General features: G+C 46.2%; 1 protein-coding gene across 1 annotated transcript in view; it reads left to right on the forward strand.

Annotated features, from left to right (window-relative positions):
• The window catches only part of PCSK6 (proprotein convertase subtilisin/kexin type 6), a 189,611-nt gene that overhangs the window by 104,653 nt on the left and 57,442 nt on the right, over nucleotides 1-27,516 (forward strand). Inside the window, 5 exon segments of the mRNA XM_037832888.1 lie at nucleotides 2,090-2,190; nucleotides 6,227-6,330; nucleotides 8,101-8,218; nucleotides 19,205-19,393; nucleotides 24,622-24,758. Coding sequence (XP_037688816.1) covers nucleotides 2,090-2,190; nucleotides 6,227-6,330; nucleotides 8,101-8,218; nucleotides 19,205-19,393; nucleotides 24,622-24,758 — 649 coding nt within the window.

Consider the following 27,516-nt stretch of genomic DNA (forward strand, 5'->3'; position numbering starts at 1 on the left):
ACGTGGCTCGTGGTAAAAGGAACCAAACCTCAAACAAGCCTCTCACCCAAAGAGAAGGGCACGTTTGCTCCCTGGATCATGGGTTGGCTCTTTTCATTCGTGAGTCATGTTCCAGATGTGGCACTGGGATGCTAGCCATGGCCCAGCATTCCCCTCCCTGGGAGGCCCCTCTCCTTGCTCCCTAGGACCTCTTTCTCTGGGTCTGGAGAGCCCACGTGGGAACCTTGTGCCCAGCCACCCCGCTTTCCCCAACTCAAGCCACCATCAACTGAGCACAGTCCTGTGAGGGACGTATTCTTGTACCTGGGCGGACGACGATCCCAGGGTCAGAGAGGTGACATCCTGGTCCCTTTTCCTTTGCCCTCAGCTGCTCCCCCATGTCACGGTGCCTCAGCTCTGCTGAATGGGGAGGGAGGAGAAGGCTGGTCCCTTCCAGTGCTCCTGTGCCAATCTTCCTACTTACAGGGAACCCAGGCTGGATCCCCTCCACTGGGTGACAGTGGACCCAGCTAAAACGTGACGAGAGAGGACGCTCTGTTTGGAAGAGAACCTGGATTGCCAGTGCCGGGGATTTATTCTAAAGAGTGTGCAAATTGGCTTCTGGGGCCTTGTGGTCAGCAGTATATTAGTCTCCTCTTGCTGCTGTAGCAGATGACCACAAACTCAATGGCTGAATGCAGCAGACATTTATTATCTCACAGTTCTGTAGGTCAGGATTCCAGCAGGCTCGGCTGCGTCTCTGCTAAGAGTCTCACAAGTTTGAAATGAAGGTGTCAGCTGGGCTCTGTTATTTTCTGGAGGCCTAGGGGAGAAGTGTTTCCTTGGCAGAATGCAGCTTCTTGTTATTATAGGGCTGCCATCCCCGATTTCTTGCTGGCTGCCAGGCGGGGGCCTTTCTCAGCTTCCAGAGGCTGCCCAGATTCTTTTCTTCCATCTTCACAGTAGCAGCAGGTCAAGTTCTTCTTACACCACCTCTCTCTGACTCTTCCACCTCCTGCTTCTCCTTTTAAGGACCCTTGGGATGACATAGGGCCCACCCACATAATCCAGAATACTCTCCCTATCTTAAGGACAGATAAATAGCAGCCTTTAGTTCCATCTGCAAAGTCCACAGGCCTAACACTAAGGGATGAAGGTGGTGGACGTTGCACAACTGAACCCACATGTGCTGAATCCAGCAGTGTCTGATTCCCTGTTTCAGTTCAAAGGCAAGTTTCAGGTCAGGCCTGTGTGCAGCGAGATCCAGAATCAATATCCCCACCCGGCCTGCAGTCAGCCCCTCTCCTGCTGTCTGCACCTGACCTGCCATCAGCGCCTCACCTGCCATCAGCGCCTCACCTGTGTCAGCACCTCACCTGCGGGCGCACAGAGCCAGCCTCACTTTCCAAAGGGACCTGTCAAGCTTGTTATCCTGCAAGGCAGGCCACGTGAGGTCAGGAAGGCTCCAGGTTTACCTGCTTCTGCAGGGAGAGTTGTGGTGCTTTGGGACAATCCCTGCCCGCCATCTGAGCAGGACACCCTGGTAGACAGCTCGATCTGTCACCTGGCCAAAGGCAGGGTCATTCTTCTGTGTCCCCTGGGCCCCTACACATGGCCAGCTGCTCTGAAGCGGTGGGGTGACTTGTGGGGTCGCTACTGTGCTAAAGGCCCAGACACGTGGTCTCAGCCATGGTGAGTCCCAGGACAGCAGTGAGTGGGAGCACAGGCCAGGAGACCCAAGGAGAAGGAGTGTGGGGGGCACTTTGTTTCACTGCATTTTTACTTTTTGTGTCTCGCCATGCATTTGTGCCATGTGGCAGACACATGCATATCCATTATCAGAGTTCATGGTTCATGGCTTCCAGCAGCTGGTGTCTTTTGCCTTGTCTCCTTGTTCTCACCCCCTGATAATCCTGCTCCTACAAGCCAGTGGGTCCATATTTTACATTTGAGGGCCAGGGATTTGGCAGACATTCCTGAGACACTAGGTGGCTAAGATGCATTTCGTGTTTCTGGGACGCGGGATCACCCCTGCCTGGTGGCAGCGCCTCGAGTCACTGCTGACCTCTCCTAAGAGCTGAACTCACCTCCCTACCACCCTCTCACCCAGGTCACCACGGACCTGCGCCAGCGCTGCACGGATGGCCACACCGGGACCTCTGTCTCAGCCCCCATGGTGGCAGGCATCATCGCCCTGGCCTTGGAAGCAAAGTAAGTTCCCATGTCCCTCCCCTCCTTTTAGTTAAAAATAAAAAGTTATTGTGTTAACATGTATACATCAAAATTTCCCATTATAACCGTTTGTCAGCATACACTTCAGTCGTGGTATATTTGCAATGTTGTGCTGCTGTCGCCATTATCTGTTACCAAGACTTTTTCATCACCCCAAATAGCAACTCTGCACCCATTATTAGGCAAAAAAAACCAAACATACAAAAAACCCATGCCCCCTTCCCCCAGCCCCTGGTGATCTCTAACGTACGCCCTGTCTCCATGAATTTGCTTATTCTATGTATTTTATATAAGTGGAATCATATAATATTTTTCCTTTCGTGTCTGGCTTATTTCACTCAATATGATGTCTTTAGGGTTCATCCATGTTGTCACGTGCTTCAGAACTTGATTCCTTTTTACAGCTGAATCATACTCCATTGTGTGTGTGTACCCCATTTTGTTTATCCATTCATCTGTCGATGGACACTGGGTTGCTTCCACCTTTTGGCAATTGGGAATAATGCTGCTGTGAACATATGTATACAAGTATCTGTCCAAGTTCCTGCTTTCAATTCTTTGAGCATATACCTAGAAGTGGGATTGCCAGGTTATATGGTAATTCTACATTTAACTTTTTGAGTAACCAACAAACTGTTTTCCACAGTGGCTACACCATAATGTGCAATGGTTCCAAATTTTCCACATCCTCTCCAACACTTATCTTCTATTTTTTACTAGGAGTAAAGTGGTATTTCATCATGGTTTTGATTCTTTTAACTTTTTAAGGCGTACAACATCCTTCCTTTCGTAGGGCCACGGGGGCTGGGTGAGTGGGAATCTGCATTGCATCCCAAACCACACTTTAGGCTGCTACAGCTTCCCTTTATGAACTCTAGTCTATAAATTGCCCATAAAGCGATGACATTTGGTCTGTCTAAATGAAATAAGAACTCTAAAGTTGTTAGTGTATGGACGGGGTCAGAAAGAAAAGAGAGTTAACTGCGCAGGCAACCCTGGGGTCAGAAGCAAGTTCTAATTTAGACATTACAACTGGCCATTTGCAGTAGCCCTTTATTATAGATGAGATTTTAAATGATTCACAAAGAATATTTAAGATGCTTATATTATTGTAATTATGTATTTTTGTGTGTTGATTTACATGAGGCAAAAGAGCATAAAATTCAGATGCTACCAATTTAGCAAAGGAATAGCTAAATTGTTTCAAATTGTAGGCCAAAAGGTTAGCCTTTGTACCCTGAGGCTCTTTTAAAAAATTCTAAATAATTGCGTGGAAGGTTGCATTCACATATTTAGCAATCCATAGTTCTTTATTTTCTTCCATTTCTTGTTGGAAACATGCAAGGAGATTTGTTACCTAAAACTGAACAGAAAACAAACCCTGTTTAGTGCCAGATTGTCTGATTAAAATTGGCCTTGTGTGTCCCTGAAAACTGGTAGTCATCTTCCTCATTGTTCTAGCTCTTCCTCGGAAATTTGCAACTAGCAAATCAAGCAAACCTTATTTAAAACAGAGCATTTTGTACTTAAAAGGATTGGTCAAGTAAGGCACAAATGAGGTCCAATGAATCTGAAGTTCTGATTTTGGAGGTTGCAATTGGCTGACGTGTCTCAGTAGCATCACCTGCCACAGTGTGTGCAATATCACATTCTAGATCTTTCCCCTCTGTGTGGAAGGAAGCAGGGCAAAGCCAGAGTCCTGAATGGAGAAATTCCCAGGGGGTGTGTAAGGGGATGGGGCCTGTGGACAGTGAGTGATGGAAACAAAAAGAGACCCTCGTGTGCAAGAATTGTCCAGAGTCTCACAGTTTGGGGCAGTCTTGGGACTTCCCATCCATCCCTCCTTTATGGAAAAACATTTTCAACACTATTTCTTGCACATCTTTGCCGTAGAACTGTATTTGTGATTTTATCGCTAAAGTAAAAACACAATGGGATTTCCTTAAAATAAAACGGTTTCTCACATTCTCTCTCTCTGGCCCCATTCTGTCCTAACTTCCAAAGCTCATGTTTTGCAGCACTAAATATAGAACTCCCAGAGTAGCCATCACTCGCAAGGCCCCGCTGACTTGCTGCAATAACTTGCCTGGGTCACACAGCTAACGATGGTGCTGCCAGGTTTGCTCTGTCCTAACTGCAGTGCCTCTGTGCCCTTGGCCACCCCATGGTTGTGCAAGGCCTTGGGCCACTCAGACCTCAGAATCTTCCTCTAAAAATGAGGTTGGCCCATCAGCCCTCAGGAAGAGCAGTGGATACGGGGGAGGAGAGCAGGGTCAGCCTGTGCTGTGCCAAGGCCTGGAACTGGGCTGATGAGGCATGGGGTGGGGTGGGTGAGGCGGCGAGGAGGCCAGAGATAGATGCAGCATCTGGAACAGAATGTGTTGGAGAAATCAGGGAGGCGGGGGCTGGAGCCTGTGGAGTATGAGCCCGAAGCAGGGAGTGTGCGTGTGTCCCAAGACACACTGCAGATGAGCTCCCAGCAGGAAAACGGTCACAGGGGTGGGCGACAGAGAGATGGCTGTGATGACTGTGGGCCTGGGCAGGGAACAGCCAGGAGGAGGGGACAAAGGTCACATCAGGATGCTCACCGCACTTTGCTTTCCCACTCCCAGCCCTTCTGAACATCAGTAGCAACTCCAGGCGTTCATAGATTCATGTTTGCTAGAGGAGCACTTCTGGAACCAGGCATGCCTCCATATTTAAAAAAAACAACAAAAAGCAGTTTAAACTTGTGAGACAATAATGTAAACTATCTTTCTAGTAAGCTTCATTCCAGCAAGTCCCCTAAAAAGATCATCTGGAAAGAAAAAATATTTGGGATATTTGGGAGTTAAAATCTCATACACAATAGGTGTTCTTTCATTGGTGGCTAATCTTTGAATTGATTAAAAGGTCGTAAGATACGTGTCTGATAGACCAAAAAAGGAATAAAATGTCCATAAGTATCTCTCTGTTAAACTGCGGGTGAAACTGTGACCCTATACATCTTGCTTTTCACTCTGCCAGTAGTTTTATGTAGCCAAAAAAACATATTTTATTGGCAATTCATAGATAGGTCTTACAGGTACCATGTTTTAAAGTAGCCTTGCAGAAAGCTTGTCCATTCAGTTATTCAGACTCCATGATAATCAATACTGACTAGAAGAAAGGAATAATGATTTGCTTGACTCTTTGCCAGGTGATGGGATGAAAAGTACTGGATGTTGTTGAGTCAGGATGCTATTGATTATAAGGTGCACCACTTTATTTACCGCAGAGAAAGCCAAAGTGCTGCCAATATCACCACATTTCTCTATCGCTTAGAAGGTTTATAATTATTGAGTGTTCTCTCAGGCTTATTTAGACTCAGAGATGACAAAGCAGCCAGCCAGGACCCAGTTCCACACACTCAGGGCAGTCACCCAGGCAGAAGAGGATTGTCGTAAGATAGATCCTGGTTTCAGAGGTGATTAAAAAATAGGGGAGAAATGTATCTTAGAATCAAAAAAGCCTGATTATTTATATCAGTGAGCATGTATTCTTTCCATTACACTCTGCTAACGTAATAAAATTAACTTTAGATTTATTAACACCTTGAATAAAATCTGTAGTCTGTGGTGCCCTGCACTGGGTGGGATCTGGTCAAATATGGTTTAAACACACCCTTGTGCACCATACCATTCGTTCATTATGGTAAAAATAGCCCCAAATATTTAATGAACATTTATTGTTACGTTAAAAGTTTTCCTTCACGCTTCTTCCAAAATCTCTTGTATGGCCCTGGTACAAATTAAGTAAAGCTTGAAAGCAAGGCGAGGTTTTTAATGCTTATGGATTTTAGGTCATCCATTGTGCAGTTTTATCTCAGGGCTTAATTGCTGGAAACTCTTCTTTACAACGAGGTTGTGAAATGAAGCACCGCCAAGGAATGAGGTCTTTCACCTCGGGCACTTACGCCAGTCCAGGCACAGGGCTGGCTCCCGCAGCTCCTGTAATGGGCCCATGCCATGACCTGACTGTCCTTGTGTCATCGCAGCAACCAGCTGACCTGGAGGGACGTCCAGCACCTGCTCGTGAAGACGTCCCGGCCAGCCCACCTGAAGGCAAACGACTGGAAGGTCAACGGGGCCGGGCACAAAGGTGGGAGCCGTGGACCCCCATGGTCCGGGCATGTTCCGGGGATGGGGACGGGCCCTCTGGATGACCTCCTTGAATCTCTGCTAAGGGGTGATACAAATTTCTCACAAAGAATCCCCAAATCACATGAATTGTGTGTCAGCAGAATGACAAACACATCTGCAGCAATTTAAGAAAAGTGTCCTGGAACCTCTCTTTGACGTTGAAGAGGAAACCTACGGTTGTTAGAGGACAGGGTTTCCTAAACACCATGACTTGCCATATCCAGGTACCACCTGGAAATATTGACTTAATAGTTTTCTTTAAATGGACTCCCCTTCCTCTTCCTTTTTGATATATAAAGATGTATTTCAAAAGAAAATTTTATTATCTCCACATCATCATGAGTTTGATGAGTGGTTATATTTTTTCTAAGGCACATTCAAACAAATCCATGATCATCAAAATACAGAAGGTTTGTGTGTGTGAGACCTAAGGGCACCTTGCATTCTTACCATTGAGTATCTCTGAGCTTTTGAAACCAGCCCTCGGTTGACTCATCTGTACAATCAGGACATTGAGATAGTTATGTAAATGACTTTCTAACTATAAAACTTTCGACAGCAAGTCCCTGTGTTAAAGTAACCCGTAAGACAGCTCTATCTGGGTGAGATCCCAAATGCAGGGCCCCTACCCCCAGCCCAGTCTGGTGCAGAACAAGGACCCATGAAACCAACCCATGCTCAGGCTTGTAACGCAGGTATTTGGAGCTTCTGGAGCAGGTAATGATAGGACTGCTCTACTGGCTTGGTGTGTCTGGCTTCGTAACAGAGATACTTCAGCCACTGTATGTTAGCAGGGACCTTTTTTTTTAATTCTTCTGTGTCTGAAGTTCAGTTACAACTATTTTGGCACCAAACTTGACACTGCTATTTGTAAAATAAAATATAGGTCAAATATCATTACAATAAGTTCCAAGGGACATCCCTTTGCATAAGGAGGCCGTTGATTGGGTCCAGAGCATCTTTGTTTTGCAGAAGTGTTGGCGATGGCAATGAGCAGTAACGAGTGCTGACCTACGTTTCAATTTTGGCCTAATTAAATAGGAAAATAGATTGTATCTAATTCTTGAACTTGCCTCTTAAATTAAACTTTGAAACTCTCCTGTCTTGGCCAGACCAAACATCAGATTTGGCCAATCCACATGCACTTGGTGTGTGGACAGTGCAATTCCGCTTTCCCTGGATGTCCTGGGAATTCAGGGGGAGAAAGAAAATGGCAAAAAAAAAAAAAAAAAAAAAAAATGAGCATGGCCTTGTTTTATTGCTTTTGTTGCACATGGTGGCCCATGGACCAGGACCTCTTGGATTTTGTTTCTCTATTCTGGTTTAAGATTTAGGGTTCATAGATGCTGACAAGTCCCTCTAATGTAAAGAAATCTGTCTTCATCTTGAAAAAGGAAAGTACTAGGTTCTCTTGACCCATCTCCTAAGCTGTACCAAAAGAAGACATGTTTTCTGGTCCTCATTCCTAAGCTGAAGGGGTTTATTGCAGATAAAGAGTAAAGCAGCTTGGACCCTCAAGCAGCCACCAGGGGAGCCAGCCCCGCTGTGGGGCTCTCTCAGTAGACAGTCCAGGGCCATCTCAGCCCTTGGGGTGACGCAGATAGTCTGGCCCAGGACCCAGCCTTCCATGGATAGGGTGTCCAGTGTGGGCGCGAAGCAGAGTGCAAAACATGTATCCTTCCTGGAAAGAGCTGAGGAGAGCCCAGCTCTGACGCTTCTGTCTTTTCAGTTAGCCATCTGTATGGATTTGGTTTGGTGGATGCAGAAGCTCTGGTTCTGGAGGCGAAGAAGTGGAAAGCCGTGCCTTCCCAGCACATGTGTGTCGCCGCCTCGGACAAGAGGCCCAGGTGAGGCTGTGCTCCAGCTCCCAGGTACTTTTCAGACACACCTGTATGGGGGAGCAGGATTAAACATGCACTCCTGTACACGTGTGTGGGAACATGCAGGAACATACACATGACAGTGCATGCATGTATGTGTCTGCATGTTCTCTTGTGGATTATGCAGCCAGGAAAGGAATAGCTTCTTAACCCATGACCACCGTGAAGCCTCTTCCCCTTTTGTTACCAGTTGCTCCGTAATGGGAAGTCAGATGCTTAGCCCGAATCCCTTGTATTTGGAGTAATTCACCTGGCCAACCATGGCAGGCATCCACCTTGCCCAGTGGGGTGTAAAGAGGGGCAGCCTTCGTTGTCTTCTGACTTCACTCACCCGAGGGTGGAGAAGTAACCCCAGCCCCAGTCTACCTGCTCTGGTTCTCTTTTATCTGGCATCTTACCACCTTCAAAGGTTAAGCATCTGGGATTTTTTATTTTTTTAATAAAATTTATTTTTAGAGCTGTTTTAGGTTACCGAAAAATTGTACTGAAAGTTCCCATAGATGCCCCCCACCACCCCCCGCCACGGGTTTCCCTTTTATTATCATCTTGCATTAGTGTGGTATGTGTGTTACAATCGATGAACCAATGGGATACGTTATAATTATCTGAAGTCCATAGTTTACATTTGGGGTCCCTCTTTGTGTATACAGTTCTGTGGGTTTTGACAAGTGCATAATGTCAGATACCCGCCATTACGGTATGTTACAGAATCCTTTCACTGCTCTAAAAGTGTCTTGGGCTTCTCCTGTTTATCCCTTCTTTCTACCCCATTCCCCCAACCCATGGCAACCATCCGCTTTTTGCTGTCTCTATGGTTTTGCCTTTTCCACCATGACATTTAGTTGGGGTCATACAGTATGTAACCTTCTCACACTGGCTTCTTTCACTTAGCAATATGCGTCTCAGGTTCCTCCATGTCTCTTCATGGCTTGAAAGCTCATTTCTTTTTATCGCTTGAATAATATCCCCTCATATGGATGTGCCACCGTTTGTTTATCCATTCATCTGGGAATTTTTTAACAAGCTCTGAGCATTGTGCTGTCAGACACTGGATTCATCTTTATTCTTTAGTTAGGATACTCTAAACATCACACTCTGAACTAAACTTTTCTAAATTAGTTCTGTTTTTTCATTGAAATATTTATTTAGGAAAAAAACTGCTGTAAAGTAAATCAGGTAGCTACAACCCTACCTCCTTCGGAGAGGAAATCTGATTGTTTGTAGCTCTCCTATTTAAGAAGGAGAATGGTATTTCCTTAGGTCTGATTATTTGCCAAAGAATGAAACGTATGTCTAGCTGTAACTATTTATTACCTTTGGAAAATGTGCGTTTGAGAAAGAAACAAGATAATTAAAAGCAATATTTCAATTTGTCAACGAATAGAGATTACTGTCTTTTAGATTGCCTCTTCTTTGGATGTGAATGAGGAATATCTTCTTTTGCCATAAAATTGTGAGGTAAGTGCTGCCAGCTGATGCCTGGCATAGACAGGAATTAAGAAAATACTTGTTGGCTGAGTTGTTGGATGAAGAGCCCCTGAAGGATCTTTTGGAAATTACATTTTCATCCTTCAGTCAATTGCTAAGACTGATAGCTGTGTAAGCAGGCTAAGGCCTGGGGCCCAGCAGGCAGGGCTCAATCTTGATGTATTGGAACATCAAATTCAAAAGGAAGTGGGAGATTCTATGAGATAAAGGAGGCCTTTTGCTTTTCGGTGCTTTGTTTGTTGGAAAATGCCTGAAAGATGGATAATCAAAAACCAGGAAGGTGCCGGGCTCCGCGAGGTCGGTTTCCAACCAGAGAGTGCCCAGGTCCAGCAGCCCTTCCTTCCACAGCCTCCCCGTTGGGGTGACTCCTGAATGCTACCTTCTCCTGTTAGAAGTAGTTTGAAGATGGTTGAATGGTGCATAGGTGGAGAACGGTTGTTTTATTGTTATTTTATTTTGTTGTTTAAGTGAAAGCACACCAAGTCTAGGCAGCACAAGTTGAGGGAACCAGCTGTAACATACAGTGTGACATTGTTCACCATAACATACAGTGTGACGTTGTTTTTGTCTTTTGAGGAAAGCAAGGACTCTGCACATTCCAATAGAGGGCAAGAGACTGCTGTTGGTTAAGAAAAATTATCTTTACATTTAGCCGTTTCAGACCCTTTCTGTAATACTCAGTCAACCTATTGTCCCGAACCACTTGCTCAACTCCGTAGCCCAGCAGTTCCCAAGGACATAAGGGCTTGCAGATCGAGAAACGGTCCCAGGTGGAAGGCAAGCTCATCCTTTGTAGCTGGGCTTTATTTCCTGGCAGAGAGCGCCAGCCGGCTCTGCTGCAGAGACCCACCTGCATGTCAGCAGTCATTTGAACCAGGGCCACTGAGCCTACTACCCCTTGTGCTTATGGCCAGTTTCCTTCACCAAAGCTCTGTTGTACAAACTGCTGGGATCAGCTGGCCTAAAAATGAAAAGGAAGCGTCTCACCCATTCCCAACTCCTCCCTCCTTCTAGCTGTTCCCTCGCCACATACATTTCTCCATCCACCTGTCCCCTCTCTCAGCCTCAGTCTGGTTCTCCCTCTCATGGATTTTTCGAATGTCCCTGATCTGGCTCTAGCTGCTTCCCATGAAGGGCAAAAGGAGAGAGCGAGAGAACCTGTGGGCCTCCCGTGTGTCCCCTGGGCACTGTGGGTGATGTCCTACCTGCCTTTCCTCTTACATAGAAGGGTCACCTGCTGTGACCGAGGGTCGGGGAACTCTGCCCCTTGAACATGAAGTGCAGGGTCCCAGGAGGGACTGTGGACACATCTGCATTTCTCCAGGAGGCTCCTGGAGGGCGTGTGAGGCACGGGCTGTGTGCCCAGGTGCAGAGGCAGGAGCCAAGAGCAGACACTCCTCTCTAGCCCGCTGCCACTCCTGAGCCCTGATCCAGACGTCCACTTCTGGGATGTGGAAGTGTTCAAGGAGGCAGGCCCTCACTAGCAAGGACCTGGGGAGTCCGTGGGTTCCCCTTCCTGTGATTCCTTCCCACAGCCCATAGCCTGTGTTCAGACACTAGCCTTGTGTCTGCCACATCCCGGATGACTGTACAGCTGCGGCGTCCAGCTGTGCGTGTGGTGAGCTGGCATGTACCACGCTGCCTCAGCAGGTGCCTCTCACCCCCACCTGCCCTCAAGTCCCTCTCGGGCCAAAAGGGGCGGCCAGGCCACCAGTTAGCAAGATGAGGGCTGCACAAGAGAGAAGCAGATCCGCCAGTACAGGTGTCGGAGAAGCAGCCCAGTGGGAGAAAGCTGCCGTTTATTTTGTTTCATTTGGAGAGAGGCCATGCCCGGCATGACCTAAAGGACCAGCTGAAAGGGGCAGCGACGTGGTGCCTTTTCTAGTCTGGACACTACATCTAGAGACTTGGGGATTTGGGAGTTGAACTTGTCTCTGTCAGCATCCCCCTCTTGCTAGGAAAAAAAAGCCTTCTCCGGATGAAATCAAGAAGGTCAGGGAGCCCACCAGGAGAGGCTGGGAGAGAGGACTGCAGGGGTGGAGATGGGAGCCAGTGAAGCCCGAGTGGTGCCAGGCCCTTCCCCTCCGTGGAGCTCCTGGATCTGGCCAAGCAGTCTCCTTACAAGCTCCCTCTCCTCTTACCCCCAAACAGACGGAGCCCCCCAGATGGAAGCATCAGGTCTCCCCCATCTCTCTGGGAGCCCATGGGTCTGGGCTTGGCTTAGTCAGTTTCCCATAAATGCAGAATCTAACACAAGGGCAGAGGAGAAAAGCCACTGAATTTTATGGCAGGTCTTTTGTGAAAGACAATGTCTTGTTAAGAGTCCTTTGAGATAGTACTGGACTGAAATATGAGTGGACCCAGGCTCTCTGCTGTCATATTCAGATAAACATAGAAGATCAGATACCTTCATACCTACTTCTAGGCACAAATGGCTTTAATCGATTTAGAACCTTCCTTCAAATAAAGGAAGGTAAGTAGGCTCATTGCCAGTGATAGCTGCTTGGGCAATATGATTTAAAAATCTGTGTGTATTAGATAGAGAAGGATAAAATTAATGCTTTTATAGGTTTTCTTCAGGTGAAACTAAAAATCAATCTTATTGTAATCTCTATGAATGGAAAGAGGCCCAGCTATTAAAGATCATATTTGACCCTGAGGATTTTTTCTGTCATTACTTCCCTTGCTTCTTTAAAAATTCAGGCTACTGTGACTCCCTATTTGACACTGGAAAGAGAACAGCAACAAAAAATAGTCTTTTAAACCAATATAAAGCAACAAGAACTTGTCTACACACATTTTATATCTTAGCTGGTTTGGAAGGGTCCCATTTCAGACAGAGTTTACAGTTTAGTTTGGCCTGTCCTGTAGTTAAAGCACTCAAGAAACAAACAAATAAAACACAAAAAGCAGTACTTCAGTCCTAAAAACCAGTGTGCTGCTTTTGAATATTAAGGGTATCTATTCTGTGGGGGGATGGGAATTCTCTTTTTCAATGCCTGAAATGCAGTTGAGCCTCAGTAAATATCATTTGAATGAAAGCAAAAAAAAATTAAAAATAAAAATTAAAAAAAATAAAAAGGATTATCTGAAGAGCTGATGATCTATTTATAGATGTTGAAGAATAAAAATTAACTCTGGATTAGCCACATTCTGGGGTTTCAGTAAACCAGGCTGCAAGGGATGGTCAGTGTTTTCTAAAAACTGTTCTTATAAATACATGTGGTCGGGTTGTCATAGGTAATGGATAATGGTTATTAGTCATTCTGCTAAGCCTAAAGATGCATTAACTCACTTTCTCATTCAAAATTTATAAGGGTGTGAGGGTTTGGCTACTATTTTTTTATCCCCATTTTATAGATGCAGAAACTGAGGCACAAAGAAGTTAAGGCTCTGGCCCACGTCACGCCATTGGGATGCAGGGGGCTGAATATCAACCCCAGGCCTTCTCTCCGGTGTTCACCGTCCCCCTAGGAAAGAGCTCATCCTAGGAGCTCAGGCTCTTCTGATCCTAGTCAAGGGACCTCCTTGTCCCCCAAAAGGCCTTTCTTCTTCCTCTGTCCCAGCTCGTGGGCACATTACCCTGTGGCAGAAAGGCACCTTGATCACTCCCAGCGCCTGGCCAGGCCCCACATCTCATCTGCAGCCACCTTAGCTAGGTGAGTGGCAAAGCCACACACCTCCAGCATCCCGAGGCAACACCTGTGAGGATGGGTCCCAGCTCACCAGGATGCCAGCACCCCACTGTGGTCTAGCCCACAGCCTGATTTGACCTCTCTTTAGACAGCTAAAACCCCTCTTTCCTTTGGCCTCTCCCTTCACTGTGCAATTTCCCTCCCTCTTCTACCACCCCCTTACTGATGCCCACCCAGTACTGCCCTCCAGGGCATCTAAGCCCTGTCCATACCTGGGTGTCACAAGAGGCCCTTGCGTCAGGCTTCTTCTGTCATGTCATTACTATATAGGGCATGGCTGGGTGTCCTAAGAAAACCTGTGGGGTGCTGTACAGGCCTGCCCTGGAGGTAATCACATGTTACCTGTGGACATTTGTCCTGCTTCCTGATATCCCTTGCAGACACTGGTTAGCTCTAATAACCTGTCTGTTTTCCTCCTGACCTTTCCCTTTGTAGCTGACTTTTTTCTATATATAAAAGTTTGGTTGTAACATATTTACAACCTAAAATTTCCCATTTTAACCACTTTCAAATATATAATTCAGTGGTTTAATCACGTTCACAGTGTTGTGCCACTGTCACCACCATCCATTACCAAAACTTTTCCATCATCTCTGGCTTATTTTTTCATGTACACCTGTTCCCCCCAAATTGTAAAGGCTGCTTACTTCTAAAATTAGAATTTGAATTTGAATAATATATTTTATTGTCTTTTTTATCCCCTCCCCCCACATCAAACTGATTTTTCTAATGTTAGAATCAGAAGGAATGTTTAAATTCAGCTACTTCAGCCCCCTCAATTAACATAGAAGAAAAATGGATGCTATAAATTTAAACATTTTATATTAAACACCTTATAGTCTGATGAATCTTGGGTGGTGTTGTCTAAATTAATGTATTAGATAAGCCTCATTTTTTTTAAAAGAAAAAATGATGTGCTATAGTTTGTTGACCTAAAGTTGAATTTCATCCAAGGAAAATTCTTAATCTAAACTTATATGAATAAAAAGGTATAAAGATTTAAGAAATAATGTCTACATCAGTCACAGATGACTATCCCAGGCAGGATTTTCATCCTGAAACTTAACATCTGAGAAGTGGCTCAGAAGCTTCTTTCTAACATTATACAGAACCTTCTGTGCCCTCCAACAGACAGTTGCTTTCTTACAGTTAGTAGTGTCTGTCCCAATTCACCCCTCTCCACTGCACCCTTAGGAGGTTGGTGAATGGGTTTCCTGGTTGATCTTCTCTTTAAGAATCTTTCTTTACAGAAGCCTCTTCTCCCTCTGGTTGGATGCCAAACATGACCGAGGGATGGACACTGCTGCTGTCTGATTCTGGGAACCTCCAGTGGACCTCCCCACTCAGCCTGATCTTAGATGCGTATAAACGAGCCCCTTCAGGCAGGGCTCTTGCCCCCAGCCCGGTAGCTTGATAGCAGTGCCCTGGATGGACATGGTTGCACAAAATCTGTCCTCAAAGGCTGAGTCGGAGAAAGATAGTCAAGGTGGAAGCAAGAGATACAGATTTTTTGCTCCCATCTGGAGCAAAAAGACAAGTGGGAAGCTGGAGGCCCTCAAAAGGTGGAGGGGTTCAACCCGTGGCCACTCTCTCCCACTCTTCCCAGCCATTTGGTTAACTTGAAAATAGTGCTCTTTGGCTCTGTGTGTTCCTCTGATATCATAAGATTCTAAGCATTGTGATTGGTCGAGTGCCTCGAATTGAGCAAACGAGGAATTTCTGCATCTTCTTTACAAGGTATCAGATGGTATTATTGCCCTGGAGAAAAATCAAGGACCATATATTAGTGGTCTTGAGGTATTAAGGCTGCTGGTTGGTGACCCTCTACTTCCTCAGGAGAAAGAAGCCATGCAAGAGTTTGTAGGATGAAATGAGGACATCTCCAGTATCAGAGTAATTAAATCTGAAATGTCACTCAACAGGAAGTGACATTTCTCTATCATCAGAGATCTTTGAAAAGTAGGGCAGTTTCAGTAGCTTAAACCTTGCACCAGTCTGGAGGCTGGTCTTGATGGGTTCATTTAACTTCTTGGTTTCCTTTAGAATCCTCAGAGAATGGTTTTATGTTTACATAGACAACAGTTTTGGAATTGTATAGCAGAAGAGCATTTTCAGTTGCCTTGGAAAGTTAACGATCTTTTAAATCAGTTTTCATGATTCAAGTACAACTTAACTGTATTTGCATGACAAAAATAATCCTGCATGTTGTTTAACCTAAAAAAATGAATTAGTTTGTAGTTGGCTGGCATTTTCTGTGTTATCTTCGAAATAACTGTAGGGTGGGGAATAACTTCCATTTTTCCATTCACTTTCTGTCTTGGAGTTCAGTGAGTCTTGAAAAAGTGATGGCTTTTGATACATATCTGGCTTCACCAGCTCTAGTAGGAGTTTCTATCTGAAATATAGAAAAAAATAAGCTCAGCTATCATAAAACACTTGAAGGCCTCTCTCTCTCTCTCTCTCTCTTTTTTTTAAAGGAAATTAAAAAGTCCCTGGTTTGGACTTTTGGGTATGAGTTTCAGCGGGATCACCAGAAATAAAATGTGTGTGGAGAGCTAAGGGCACATCTCTTGGTATTCTGGGGCTGCCATAGCAAAGTCCCACCGACTGGGGCAGTGTGGGGTGAGGGGGCTTATAAACAACAGAATGTATTGTCTCCCAGTGCTGGGGGCTAGAGGTCTGAAATTGAGGCGTTGGCAGGACCATGGTCTCTCAGAAGGCTCCAGGCAAGCATCTGCTCCATGTCTCTTCTGGCTTCTACTTGTCTGTTGGTAGCCCATGGTGTCCTCCCTTCTGTCTGTCTGTGTCCAGATTTCCTCTTCTCATAAGGACATGAACCCTCTTGGATTCAGGGCCCACCTTACTCCAGTGTGACCGCATCTTAATTTGCCTAATTCCATCTGTAACGAACCCCATTCCCAAGTAAGGTCATGCTGCAGTATTGGGGAGCAGGACTTCGGCTTATCTTTTTGGGGACACAGAGCCATTGTAACAGTCTATCGGGAGGGTGCTACCCCCCCACCGTGCAGGGGCTTCCCCAAGCTTCCCCTTCTACCCTAGAACTTCCAGAAGCCAGATGCTCAGTGGCCACTAACCCGTGAGATTTCACGTAAACATGAACTGTTACATTTAACTTGGTTCTCCGAAGCAGGGGAATGGGTGAGGGGAATGTTTGGGCTTTGACTGTCGCACCAAGCTGGTGACCCTGAAGGAGCCCTGGGGGCCAGCCACCCTCAGGGGTTAGACCCAGGCCAGCCTTTCTCTCCTGCAAGCAACAGAGACCTCTTAGCAGAAGTAAAAATGTCCAGAACAGGAGACCTTAATGCTCACTTCAACGCTTGTCTGTCCTCAGGTTTTTTCCTTTAGGTCAAGACACAGTAGGGTGGGGCAAGTGGGTTTGGGGTAAGTTTGATTTTTCCTGTTGTCTTACAACCCACGAGTTTTTAGGAGGGTTGTCTCCTCTCTGGGATTTAGGTCTATTCTTATAGCAAAGTGATTGTCCACTCCCCCTCCCCCAATTAACAAATGGGGCCGGGGGAGCCAGTTGGTAAAACATGGTTATGGCTTTGCTTGTCTCTGCTTCATCTTGCTGTTCTACCCTGGGCAAGCATTACGTATTTGAGTGGGGAGTTATTCCTGGGTCTGGGGTCCCCTCAGAGCCACGTTTCCAGGGCCCAGGAAGCATTATTAGTTGAGTCTGTCTGCTTATATGTTTCCCTGTCTTCACACCGAGCCTTGTTGATCTCCCCTTCCCACCCCCAGTACACACACTTTTCCTTCTCTGAGTAGGGGGTTGCGGGAGCACTTTACCAGAGAGCCACAGGGGCCCACAGAGGCCGGGACTGAACTCTCCAGAGCTTTCCACCCTGCCCTGCATTTGCCACGGCTGGGCCATGCAAACACAGACGGTAAAATTCGGGAGGAGGCAGGGAGAGAAGTCAGCATCTCTGAATCAATTTGTGGTGCATGCAAATCATGTTTTCAAATATTTACAGAGTCCTTGTGGAAATGACATCACTGTGTATAACTGTTTTGATTGTGTTTTGTGACTCAGGCCCAGTAAAGCCCAGCAATGCAATGCCTGGGAGACCGAGCAGACGCTCCGTGCCTCCCAAGAAGAAAGTCAGGGCGTAATGGGAAAAGCGCTTCCCGGCATAAATGGAGCACAAGCCATGTGGCAGGGAATTATTAATATGCTGGTGGGTGGCGGTCATGTCTGCGCCAAAGAATGCAATCTTTCTTCAGTCTGCAAATCACAGTGAGGGGGAGCGGGCTGGGGTTCCTGGAGATGTAAGCAACGACAGCTCAGCACAGATTCAGGAGTAGCATTTTGGTAGAGTCCGTGTCTCTTTTGTCTGGGGAGCGTGTTAGAAAATTCTGGAGTAAATGACTCCAATGATTGGGGTTTTGTGCTTGTCCTCAGTTTCACCTCCATGTGTTAAAACTGCACTGGATTTGGAAAGAGTCCCCATTGATTTCCATCCCAGGGCAGGGGAGGGAGGGGACGTGTGTCTTTTTCCAAGAAAGTCAGGGTGTATTAGCTCCTGCTGATTCTCCAGGACTGTGGTCTGATTACTACGCCTTCTGTCAGTGTGCTCGGCACAAAAGGGGAGATTCAGACCCGTGCCCTTTGCCTGTCTCCTGTATCCTGGTGTCTCGAATGGCAGTGTGTTGGGTACTTTCTCACGAGGCAGCATGGCATGGAGGCTGACGTAGCATACTCTGGAGCTAATGTGCCGCTCCCGAAGTCCCAGCTTTCCCGTTCATTAGCTGGATGATGTGGGCCATGGTTTTAGTTTCCTGGGCTGCTCAAGCAAATTCCATGCAGTGGGTTGGCTTAAAGGACAGGGATTTATTAGCTCATGGGTTTGAGGCTGGGGGACATCCAAAGTCAAGGCCTCATCAAGACAATGCTTTCTCCTGGAAGACTGTGGCACTGTGGGGCTGGATGCTGGTGATCCTTGGTCCTTGACTTCTCAAGGCACTGTCACACGGCGATGCACATGGCAGCCTCTCCTGGCCTGTCCCTTCTCTTCCGGGTTCCGTTGATGTTCAGCTTCCGGCTGCTCCTTCTCTGCCTTTCTCACTCTCTGTCTGAATTTCATTTGCTTATAAAGGACTCCAGTAGTAGGATTAAGACCCATCCTAGTTGAGGTGGGCCACACTTTAACTGAAGTAACCTCATCAAAAGGACCTACTTACAATGAATTTCCACCCAGAGAAATGGATTAGGTTTAAGAACATGTTTTTTGGGGTACACAGCTCCAAACCATCACAGGCATGTTATTTGACCTCTCTCAGCATGAAATGGTTTAATCATTGTTTGATTCTTAGACTGGTGTCTGGCATATAGTCAGAACTCTGGAAATGGTTGTTATTACTGTGCAGCATTGTGACATATATTTTCAAAGCCAGTCCTTGAAGTAAAGTAGTGAAATATTAAGGTTTTGGAATCCCCAGGTCATTGAGGAAATGGGCTGGCCAAATACTACTTGGAGCAAGGCAGCTCTGAGGTCATATGCATATGCCTTGTCCCCATGAGGGGGGTCTGGTTCATGGGTACGTGAGCCCAACTTGACACAGAACCCAATCTTGACATCTCTCTGAACAAATTCTAGAACCACAAATGGCTGCTGGATAGGTGAGATGACTCAACTGGGAGCTTCCCCGAGTGAGACATAGTGGGGGCCCTGCTGCTCGCTCAGGGGTTCCCAGAGGAAGGCGAGGACGTGGTGGTCCAGGTGCCAGGTGTTCTGCTCTCCCTCCCCAGGAGCATCCCCGTGGTGCAGACGCTCCGCACGACCACCCTGACCAGCGCCTGTGCAGACCACTCGGACCAACGCGTGGTCTACCTGGAGCACGTGGTGGCCCGCGTCTCCGTCACCCACCCGCGTCGGGGGGACCTGCAGATCAACCTCATCTCTCCCGCCGGAACCAAGTCGCAGCTTCTGGCCAAGAGGTAAGGCCAGGCTGCGTGGCAGGATGGAGCTGGGGTTCCACAGGGGGGACCCCATCCTGCTGAGATCATGACGACCCCACCAAGCACCCCAGGACCATCCCATGTGATCCCTGGCACATCAGGGACCATGCTGGTTTTGCCAGCAGCTTCCTTCTAGAGACATTCCCATAAAATCCCCCTGGCCTGTGAAACAGCTCCCCGAAACCTTGCCTTCAAAATGTTCGGGTCCATTTTTAACTTGGAAAAATTTTGCTTTCGGGCAGAAGCAAGGCTGGTGCTTGTTTTTCTCTTTCCGTTTGTGGCTGAGTGGCAAGATTTATGGAATTCTGCCTTGACTTCATTGCTTTTATGTGTGCATGTAAGATCATGTTTAGTCAGACCCATTTAAAATTTTAAGTGAGGGTGTTTATCGTGAGCAGCATTATTTTCTCTTGGAGCTTCTCCCTGTAGTTCACTGTGCTTGGAGCCTGTAATGGGTGAGGCTCTGCTCTAGGAAGGCACCTGTGGGGGTCAGGATGGGAAAGGGGCGCTCGGAGGCTGCCCCTTGTGGCCTTCATGCCTAGGTGCTCGAAATGCCCCCGCATTTAGCCAAAGCCCTCAGAAACAGACCCTGGGTGCCAAAGCTTCATGCAGGGTTACATGGAAGGCCAGGGACGTGTTTCTTCAACCAACTTAGAAACAAGAGGCACTGCTTTGCCACATGGCCATGACTTGCAAGGAATTAGAATGATTTATGGGAGCTCCAGGAAAGGCAGGTGGGTGGCAGGGAGAGTGGGGAAGATCTGGGGGCCTGCTTCTCCTTCTAGCTAAGAGGTGGGGGAGAAAAATGGTTTACCAGACAAATCAGCATTTTCAGCTTTTCTTAAACTGGAAGAACTGGCAACCCTGGGTCCCTATCCCCAGCAGGAAGCACCCTGGGACCAGGCCTGCAGCACCCCTGCTTCCCACCCTGGGCCCGTCTGGCTCATTTGACTCACCAGCTGTTCTAGTTTGCTAATGCTGCCCTTTTGCGAAACACCAGAAATGGATTGGCTTATATAAAGGGGGTTTCTTTGGTTACACAGTTACAGTCTTAAGGCCATAAAGTGTCCAAGGTAAAGCATCAACAATCAGGTGCTGGAGGATGGCCAATGGTGTCCGGAAAACCTCTGTCAGCTGGGAAGGCACGTGGCTGGCGTCTGCTCCAGAGTTCTGCTTTCAAAATGGCTTTCTTCCAGAACTTTGTTCTCTAGGCTTTAGCTTCACTCCAAAATGTTACTGTCAGTTGCTCTTGGGGTGTTTGTCCTCTCTTAGCTTCTCCAGAGCAAAAGTCTGCTTTCAAAGGCCGTCTCCAAAATATCTCTGTGAACTGCAGCTCCTTTCTCAGCTTCTGTGCGTTCTTCAGAGTCTCCCTCTTGGCTGTAGCAAGCTCCCTCCTTCTATCTGAGTTTATATAGTGCTCCGGTAAACTAATCAAGACCCACACTGAATGGGCAGGGCCACACCTCCATGGAATTTATCCAATTAAAGATCTCGCCCACAGTTGAGTGATCACATCTCCATGGAAACATCCAATCAAAACTCTCCAACCCAATTAACAGCAATACGTTTCCTGCCCACACAAGACTGAGTCAAAGATAATGGCGTTTGGGGGGACATAATACATCCAAACCAGCACACCACCCCAAGGCTGTGACCTGTATTTGGGCTCCAGGGAGCTGTAGCAATTCACGATCAGGGGAGTGGAGTGAAAAGTGCCGGAACAGAGCCAGGCAGGAGTTGCCCGAGTCTTACTCCTCCAGTGAGATGGAGAGACTGACCTGGCAGGTGCACGCTTTTGTCTGTAGGCAGGGGCTAGGGCAGCAGGCCATGACCCTGTGGTTGTCCTCAGGCCACCTGGGAATCAACCCTGTGACTTGGCCCCGCTACTTCCAAGGGCCTAGCCGCCAAGCTCAACCCCCACCAGGTGCCTCAGAAACACCGCTGGGGGCACCCACTCTCTCCTGGGGGTGGTCCCAGCTGTGCGTCTGCCTCAGCCCGGAGGAGACCATCATGGACAGAGCATCTGAGGCCTTCAACACAAGCCACAGATTGCGACTGTTTCGCAACCAGGCTTTTCTAAAAATTGAAATTTTTAGAGATTGTGTCTACATGTCCAAATTTTTCTCATTTCTTGAAAAATCAGAAGATCTCCCAATGCTGGGCCTACCTGAGCAAGAGCTGAGTGGATGGGTGGTTGGCTCCCGTATGCCCCACAGCCCCTGTCATCTCCCAGCCAGGGCCAGTCCTGGTTCCCTGGTCACCTCCTGGGGTCACCCATCAACTCCAGGCTGGACACCTCAAGTGGTCCTAACTCAGAAGCAAGAGAAGGAGCCAGGAGGCACGTGGTGCCCGAGCTGACTGCGAGCCTGCAGTGAGGTGGGGAGGCTGGTCGGCAGTGACCAGAAAGAATGTGGGCTTTGGAGCCAAGAGACGTGAGCTCGTCTCCAGCCCCTTCACTCCCAGATGGCCCAGGAGACAGTGACTTCGCCTCTCTGTTCCTCACCTCTAGAAATGTCTGTTTACTCATATGTAAAAATTAGGAGCATTGTAAGAATTGAATGTGATAGTATAAATGGAAATGCATGGTACAGTTCCTTGATGCAAGCGGCCATCTGTCCTTCCCAGCCTGCTTACGTCTGTCCCCCTGACCAACAAGCACACAGCAGCCCCTTCCCAGCTCACCCCTCCCCCTGTCACTCCTCTTTGTTTTCCTTCCTTTCTAACTTCCATCCTTTCATCCCAGCCCAGTGTCTGAGCCCCTTGTGATGGCAGGGATCAGAGCAGGCCACTCCGGGTTTACCTGGAGCCCCCCTTTTGCCAGAGGGTGCCTTACCCGAGCCATCAAGAACTTGGAGAAGTACCCCAACGCCTCTAGGCAGTCACCTGAATCTTGGGAATTTGTTCTTTCCAAGGCAGATTTTGTGATAGTACCTGGCATTTGTGTTTTTAGTATCTATTACCTCCTTTATTTTTCCCATCTTACTCCATTCTGCAGCATTTTCAGGTTGCCAAGTTTTTTCACCAAGGATAACTTGACAATCCTTAAGTACTCAGCATTTAAAAGACAGTTTGTCCTTGTTCTCGCCCCAGTGTGTTGGGTTTGGTTTGGCATTGTGTGTGTAAATCAATCTGGATCTTGACTGTTTCTTAAAAGAAAGTATTGGGCGTTTTGTTTCTTTTCTTTTCTTTTTTTTTGTCCCACTATCTCCATGCAAAAGATGTTCCCATGATAAACATTTGTATACATCAAATGTTCAGAGACTTCCTAATCAGAAATTTAATCATCTATCATGCGAAGCTTATGTATTTTAATTTCTGATGAACAACCAAGAGCCCCTACATTTAAAATTTTTTATTCCAAAATAGAGTTGGAAAGTTTGACTTTGAAGGAGGGGGAAGGGTGAAGAACCTGGAATTCTTTCTTCTAAGGAGAGAAGATTGAGTTGGGCCTGGGTATCAGAAGAGAGAGAGTGTGGATTACTTGCTTCCTGTTTCTGCCACTAATCAAACATGAGAAAATGAGATGAGGCTGAAGTCCCAGGACTTGTGGGTAGACTCAGGAAGGACCTTCCAGTCTAGAAGGACAAAGGGAGCTTCAACGGAACCTGCAAGGGGGGCTTTCTTGAGGGGAGAGAGAGGCTCTCTCTTCTCCCCATCCACCCACCTACCACCACACCCAAGGGTACCTCCTCCAAGACACGGGGGCCTCCACCAGTCTGGAAAACAGCCAAGTCCTCCATCAGCTCTGGCTTCTGTCCCCAGACACAACTGTTGAAACCTGTTAGCCCCAGAGATTAGGGGACAAGACTTCCCGCAAATCTGAGTAATTGTTCATTTTTCTTTCATTGTACCTTTTGGAGAACAGTGCACAAGAGCTGGCCCTAAGACAGATGCGAAAGTTTCATTCATCCCACACACAAGCATTTTAAAGGCTTCCTTTGGGAACTCCGTTTGGGTTTAAGTAGAAGAACATGTAACCCAGCTGCTTTGTGCTTTTGGGTACCCAGGCTTCGGGGTCATGGGCTCCATAAGATTGTTCCTGGGGTGGAAAGGGACCAGACACCTTCCATAGGCATGTGGCAGGATAGAGGGCACTCGACTGGTGATGGAAGAGCCACCGAGAATGTGTTAGTCAGGGTTCTCCAGAGAAACAGAACCAACAGGATGGATGGATGGATGGATGGATGGATGGATGGGTGGATGGATGGATGGATGGATGGGTGGATGGGTGGATGGATAGATGGATGGATGGATATGTAGATAGATAGATAGATACATAGATAGATAGACATAAATATTGAGAGATTTAGCGTAGAAAGTGGCTCACACAACCAAGAGGATTGGCAAGTTCAAATTCCTTAGGGAAGGCTGAATGTTTAGAAACTCGATGAAGGTGACACTGAATTCCCCAGGGCACAGGAAAAGCCACAAGTTGGAAATGCTGATGAAGGTGATGTTGAATTCCCCAGGAGAAGCTGGCTGGCCGAAGTAGAGATGGCAATTCTTTCTGACTGCTGAAATCCTCAGTTCTCACTTTAAGGCTTCCAACTAACTGGACAAGGAGACTCCTCTCATTGCTGAATGCAATTTCCTTTGTTGATTATAGATGCAATCAGCCATAGATGCAGTCAACTGACTGGTGATTTAAATCCCTCTGATGAAATACCCTCATAATAACAATCAGGCCAGTGCCTGCTTGACGAAAAACTGGACACCATAACCTACCCAGGTTGACACACAAACTGCACAGGGCAAAGAGTCAGAATGCTCCCAGCTGAGTCCCAGCTCAGCTGATCACTGGCTTGTACCTGCAGCAAGCCATGTAACCTACAATCTATAAATGGAGGCGGGGGGGCATTGACCAAGTTCCTCTTTTATCTTGGGCATGTGTAAGGCTGGGGAAATCCAGTGAGATAATGGAGTTGAAACTCTGCTGGCAAGGCTGTGTTGTAGCTCAGGGTTGGGAGGGAGAGTTTGCACACCTCTAGTCTCCTGCCTACACCCTTCTCCCTCATGTCAGCTGAGGGCCAAGCACCTTCTGCCCCATCCCCACCCCACCCCCAACTGCTGCCCTTGCGGTGTGTGTCCTCCAGATTGTTGGGGCCCCTGAGGTGGAATGTCGGGACAGAAGAGAGCCATCCTTGGGCTGGCTGCCCCTCCACCCCCATTTCAGGACTCCTGGTTCTGATCCCTGTATCCAATTGCAGATTGCTGGATCCTTCGAACGAAGGGTTTACAAACTGGGAATTCATGACCGTCCACTGCTGGGGAGAGAAGGCTGAAGGGGAATGGACCTTGGAAATCCTCGACATGCCATCCCAAGTCCGCAACCCAGAGAAGCAAGGTCAGTGGCTGGCGGAATTTCGTGGCAACTTCACTACGTCAGTCCTTCTGTTAACTCCAAGCTTTTATTGAACTATAGTGTCTCTAGTGATTCTTTTTCTTTTTTATGAAGGTAAATTCACATAACATAAAATTCACCATTTTAACCGTTGTGTAAAGTACACAACTCAGGGCCTTTAGTACATTCACAAGGTTGTGCTTCCAACACCACTATCTAATTCTAGAACATTTTTATCACCACGAAGGAAAACTCCAAACCTATTAAGCAGTTACTCCCCATTTCCCCTACCCCCAAGTCCCTGGCAACCACTAATCTACTTTCTGTCTCTATGGACTTGTTTATTCTGACATTTCACATAAATAGAATTGTGCAATGTGTAGCCTTTTGTGTCTGGCTTCCTTCAGTTAGCATAATGTTTTCAAAATCCATTCATGGTGTTGCATGTATCAGAAATTCATTCCTTTTTTACACCTGAATAATATTCCATTATATGGATAATGCCACATTTTTTTTATCTGCTTACCGGTTGATGGTCACTGGGTTGTTTCTACCTTTTGGCTATTGTAAATGATTCTTCTATCAAGATTCCTGTACACATTTTTGTTTGAACAACTGTTTTCAGTTCTTTGGGGTTTATAAGAGCAAAATTTCTGGGTCATATTCTATGTTTAAATATTTAAGGAACCACCAAACTGTTTCCACAGTGGCTGTACCATTTTACATTCCCACCAGCAATGAATGTGGGTTCCAATTTCTCCACATCCTCACCAACACCTGTCATTTTCTGTTAATTTTTTTTTTAAATTATAGCCATCCTTGTGAATATGAAGTGGTATCTGGTGGTTTTGATTTGCATTCAAATAGCTAATGATGTTGTGCCTCTTTTCATGTGCTTGTTGGCCAGTTTTGTTTCTTCTTTAGAGACATTCAAATCCTTTGCCTGTTTTTTAAATGGGTTACTTGTCTTTTGTTGTTGAGTTGTAGGGTTCTTTATATATTCTGGATACTAGACCCCTATCAGATACATGATTTGCAAATATTTTCTCCCATTCTATGGGATGTCTTTTCACTTTCATGATAGTGTCCTTTGATGCACAAAAGTTTTTAATTTTTTTTATCAAATACCTATACTTACATTTTGCAAAGGATTACACATCCAGTGAATTCACTGATGATGCAAAGAGTTTGCATCCTCCCATACTGACAGATAAATGCCCATACATTTTCTAAGCACAAAGCTTCTATTCACAAATAACTTTTTGCTTAAAGACAAAATTTCAATTAATGATCACAGTGGGAATTTAGTTATTTAATGCAACCAATAATGTCACCAATAAAATCCAAGCAGTTATATCACAAAACCAGGGTTATATTCAGTGGACATGAATTAGTGATCTATACAACTAAACATTATACCAAAAAAGGAACTGAATACAAAATTTCCCTTGCTTTTTGGTGATTTTCACGTACCATGGCACAGATTACAGAAAAAACAAAAAAAAAAAAACTGTAAAAACAGATTTTAAATATTTTCAGTAAAACGGTAAAAATTTTGGTGAAAAAGTCTTTGAAATTTTCATACTGGGCTGAAGATTTAAAACATCAAGCTCGCCCCAATCTGTCAAATTTGACAGATAAATATTTACAATGACTAGATAGGCTTTAATTACAATGATACTGGAGGACCAGTCCCTCCCATCAAAAACCCTTTAGGGTTTAATTTTCAATGCAAATATATTTTTGTAAATACTGTGGTGATATAAACTTAGAGACATACCATTAGAATCAGGATGGATATGAAAATACACAAGTCAGTCTTATCTGACCTGCCAGGATAAAGCCCTCTGGCTCTCAAACACCCAAGACTATTCTCCCCTCCTCTCCACATAAAACCAAAGTAGGAAGAATTGAATGACTTTACCCTACTGCCTGGCATTCTTCCGCAGATTACCTTTCACTACATATCAAGGCAAAGTTCAGGCTCTGTTAACCTCCTTCTCTAGAGTATAATCAGCAGAGCACCAAATTTATAAACTGATATGGCAACCCAAAATACTGAACACACTTTTCAAAGAGAAGCAAACTTTTTTTTCCCATTGTTACTTCCATTCTTGAAACTTATATGGCTACCAATAAGAAAAGAATGGGAAGCCGTAAACGTACTTTTCATCAAGGCAAAAGTTTTTAATTTTTATGAGGTCCAATTTATTTTTTCTTTTGCTGCTTATGCTTTTGGTGTTGTTCTGGTTTGCTATTGCTGCCCTTTTGCAAAACACCAGAAATGGATTGGCTTTTATAAAGGGGTTTATTTGGTTACAAAGTTACAGTCTAAGGCCATAAACTATCCAAGGTAAGGCATCAACAATTGGGTACCTTCACTGGAGGATGGCCAATGGCATCCAGAAAACCTCTGTTAGCTGGGAAGGCACATGGCTGGCATCTGCTTGCTCCCAGGTTGCATTTCAAAATGGCGTTCTATAAAGTGTTGCTCTTGGGGCATTTTGCCCTCTCTTAGCTGCAGCTGCTCTGCGTCTGGGCCTGTCTGGTTCTTTTTAAAGTACTCCAGTGATCCAATAAAGACCCACCCTGAATGGGTGGGGCAACACCTCTATGGAAATAAGCCAACGAAAGATCTCCCTCACAGTTGATCGAGTCACATCTCCATGGAAACACTGAACCAATAGGTTCCAACCTAATCAACACTGATACAACTGCCCCCACAGGATTGTGTCAAAGACCATTGCATTTTGGGGGCCAT

The sequence above is a fragment of the Choloepus didactylus genome, chromosome 4, assembly GCF_015220235.1.
Source record: "Choloepus didactylus isolate mChoDid1 chromosome 4, mChoDid1.pri, whole genome shotgun sequence".
Taxonomy (NCBI): Eukaryota; Metazoa; Chordata; class Mammalia; order Pilosa; family Megalonychidae; genus Choloepus; species Choloepus didactylus.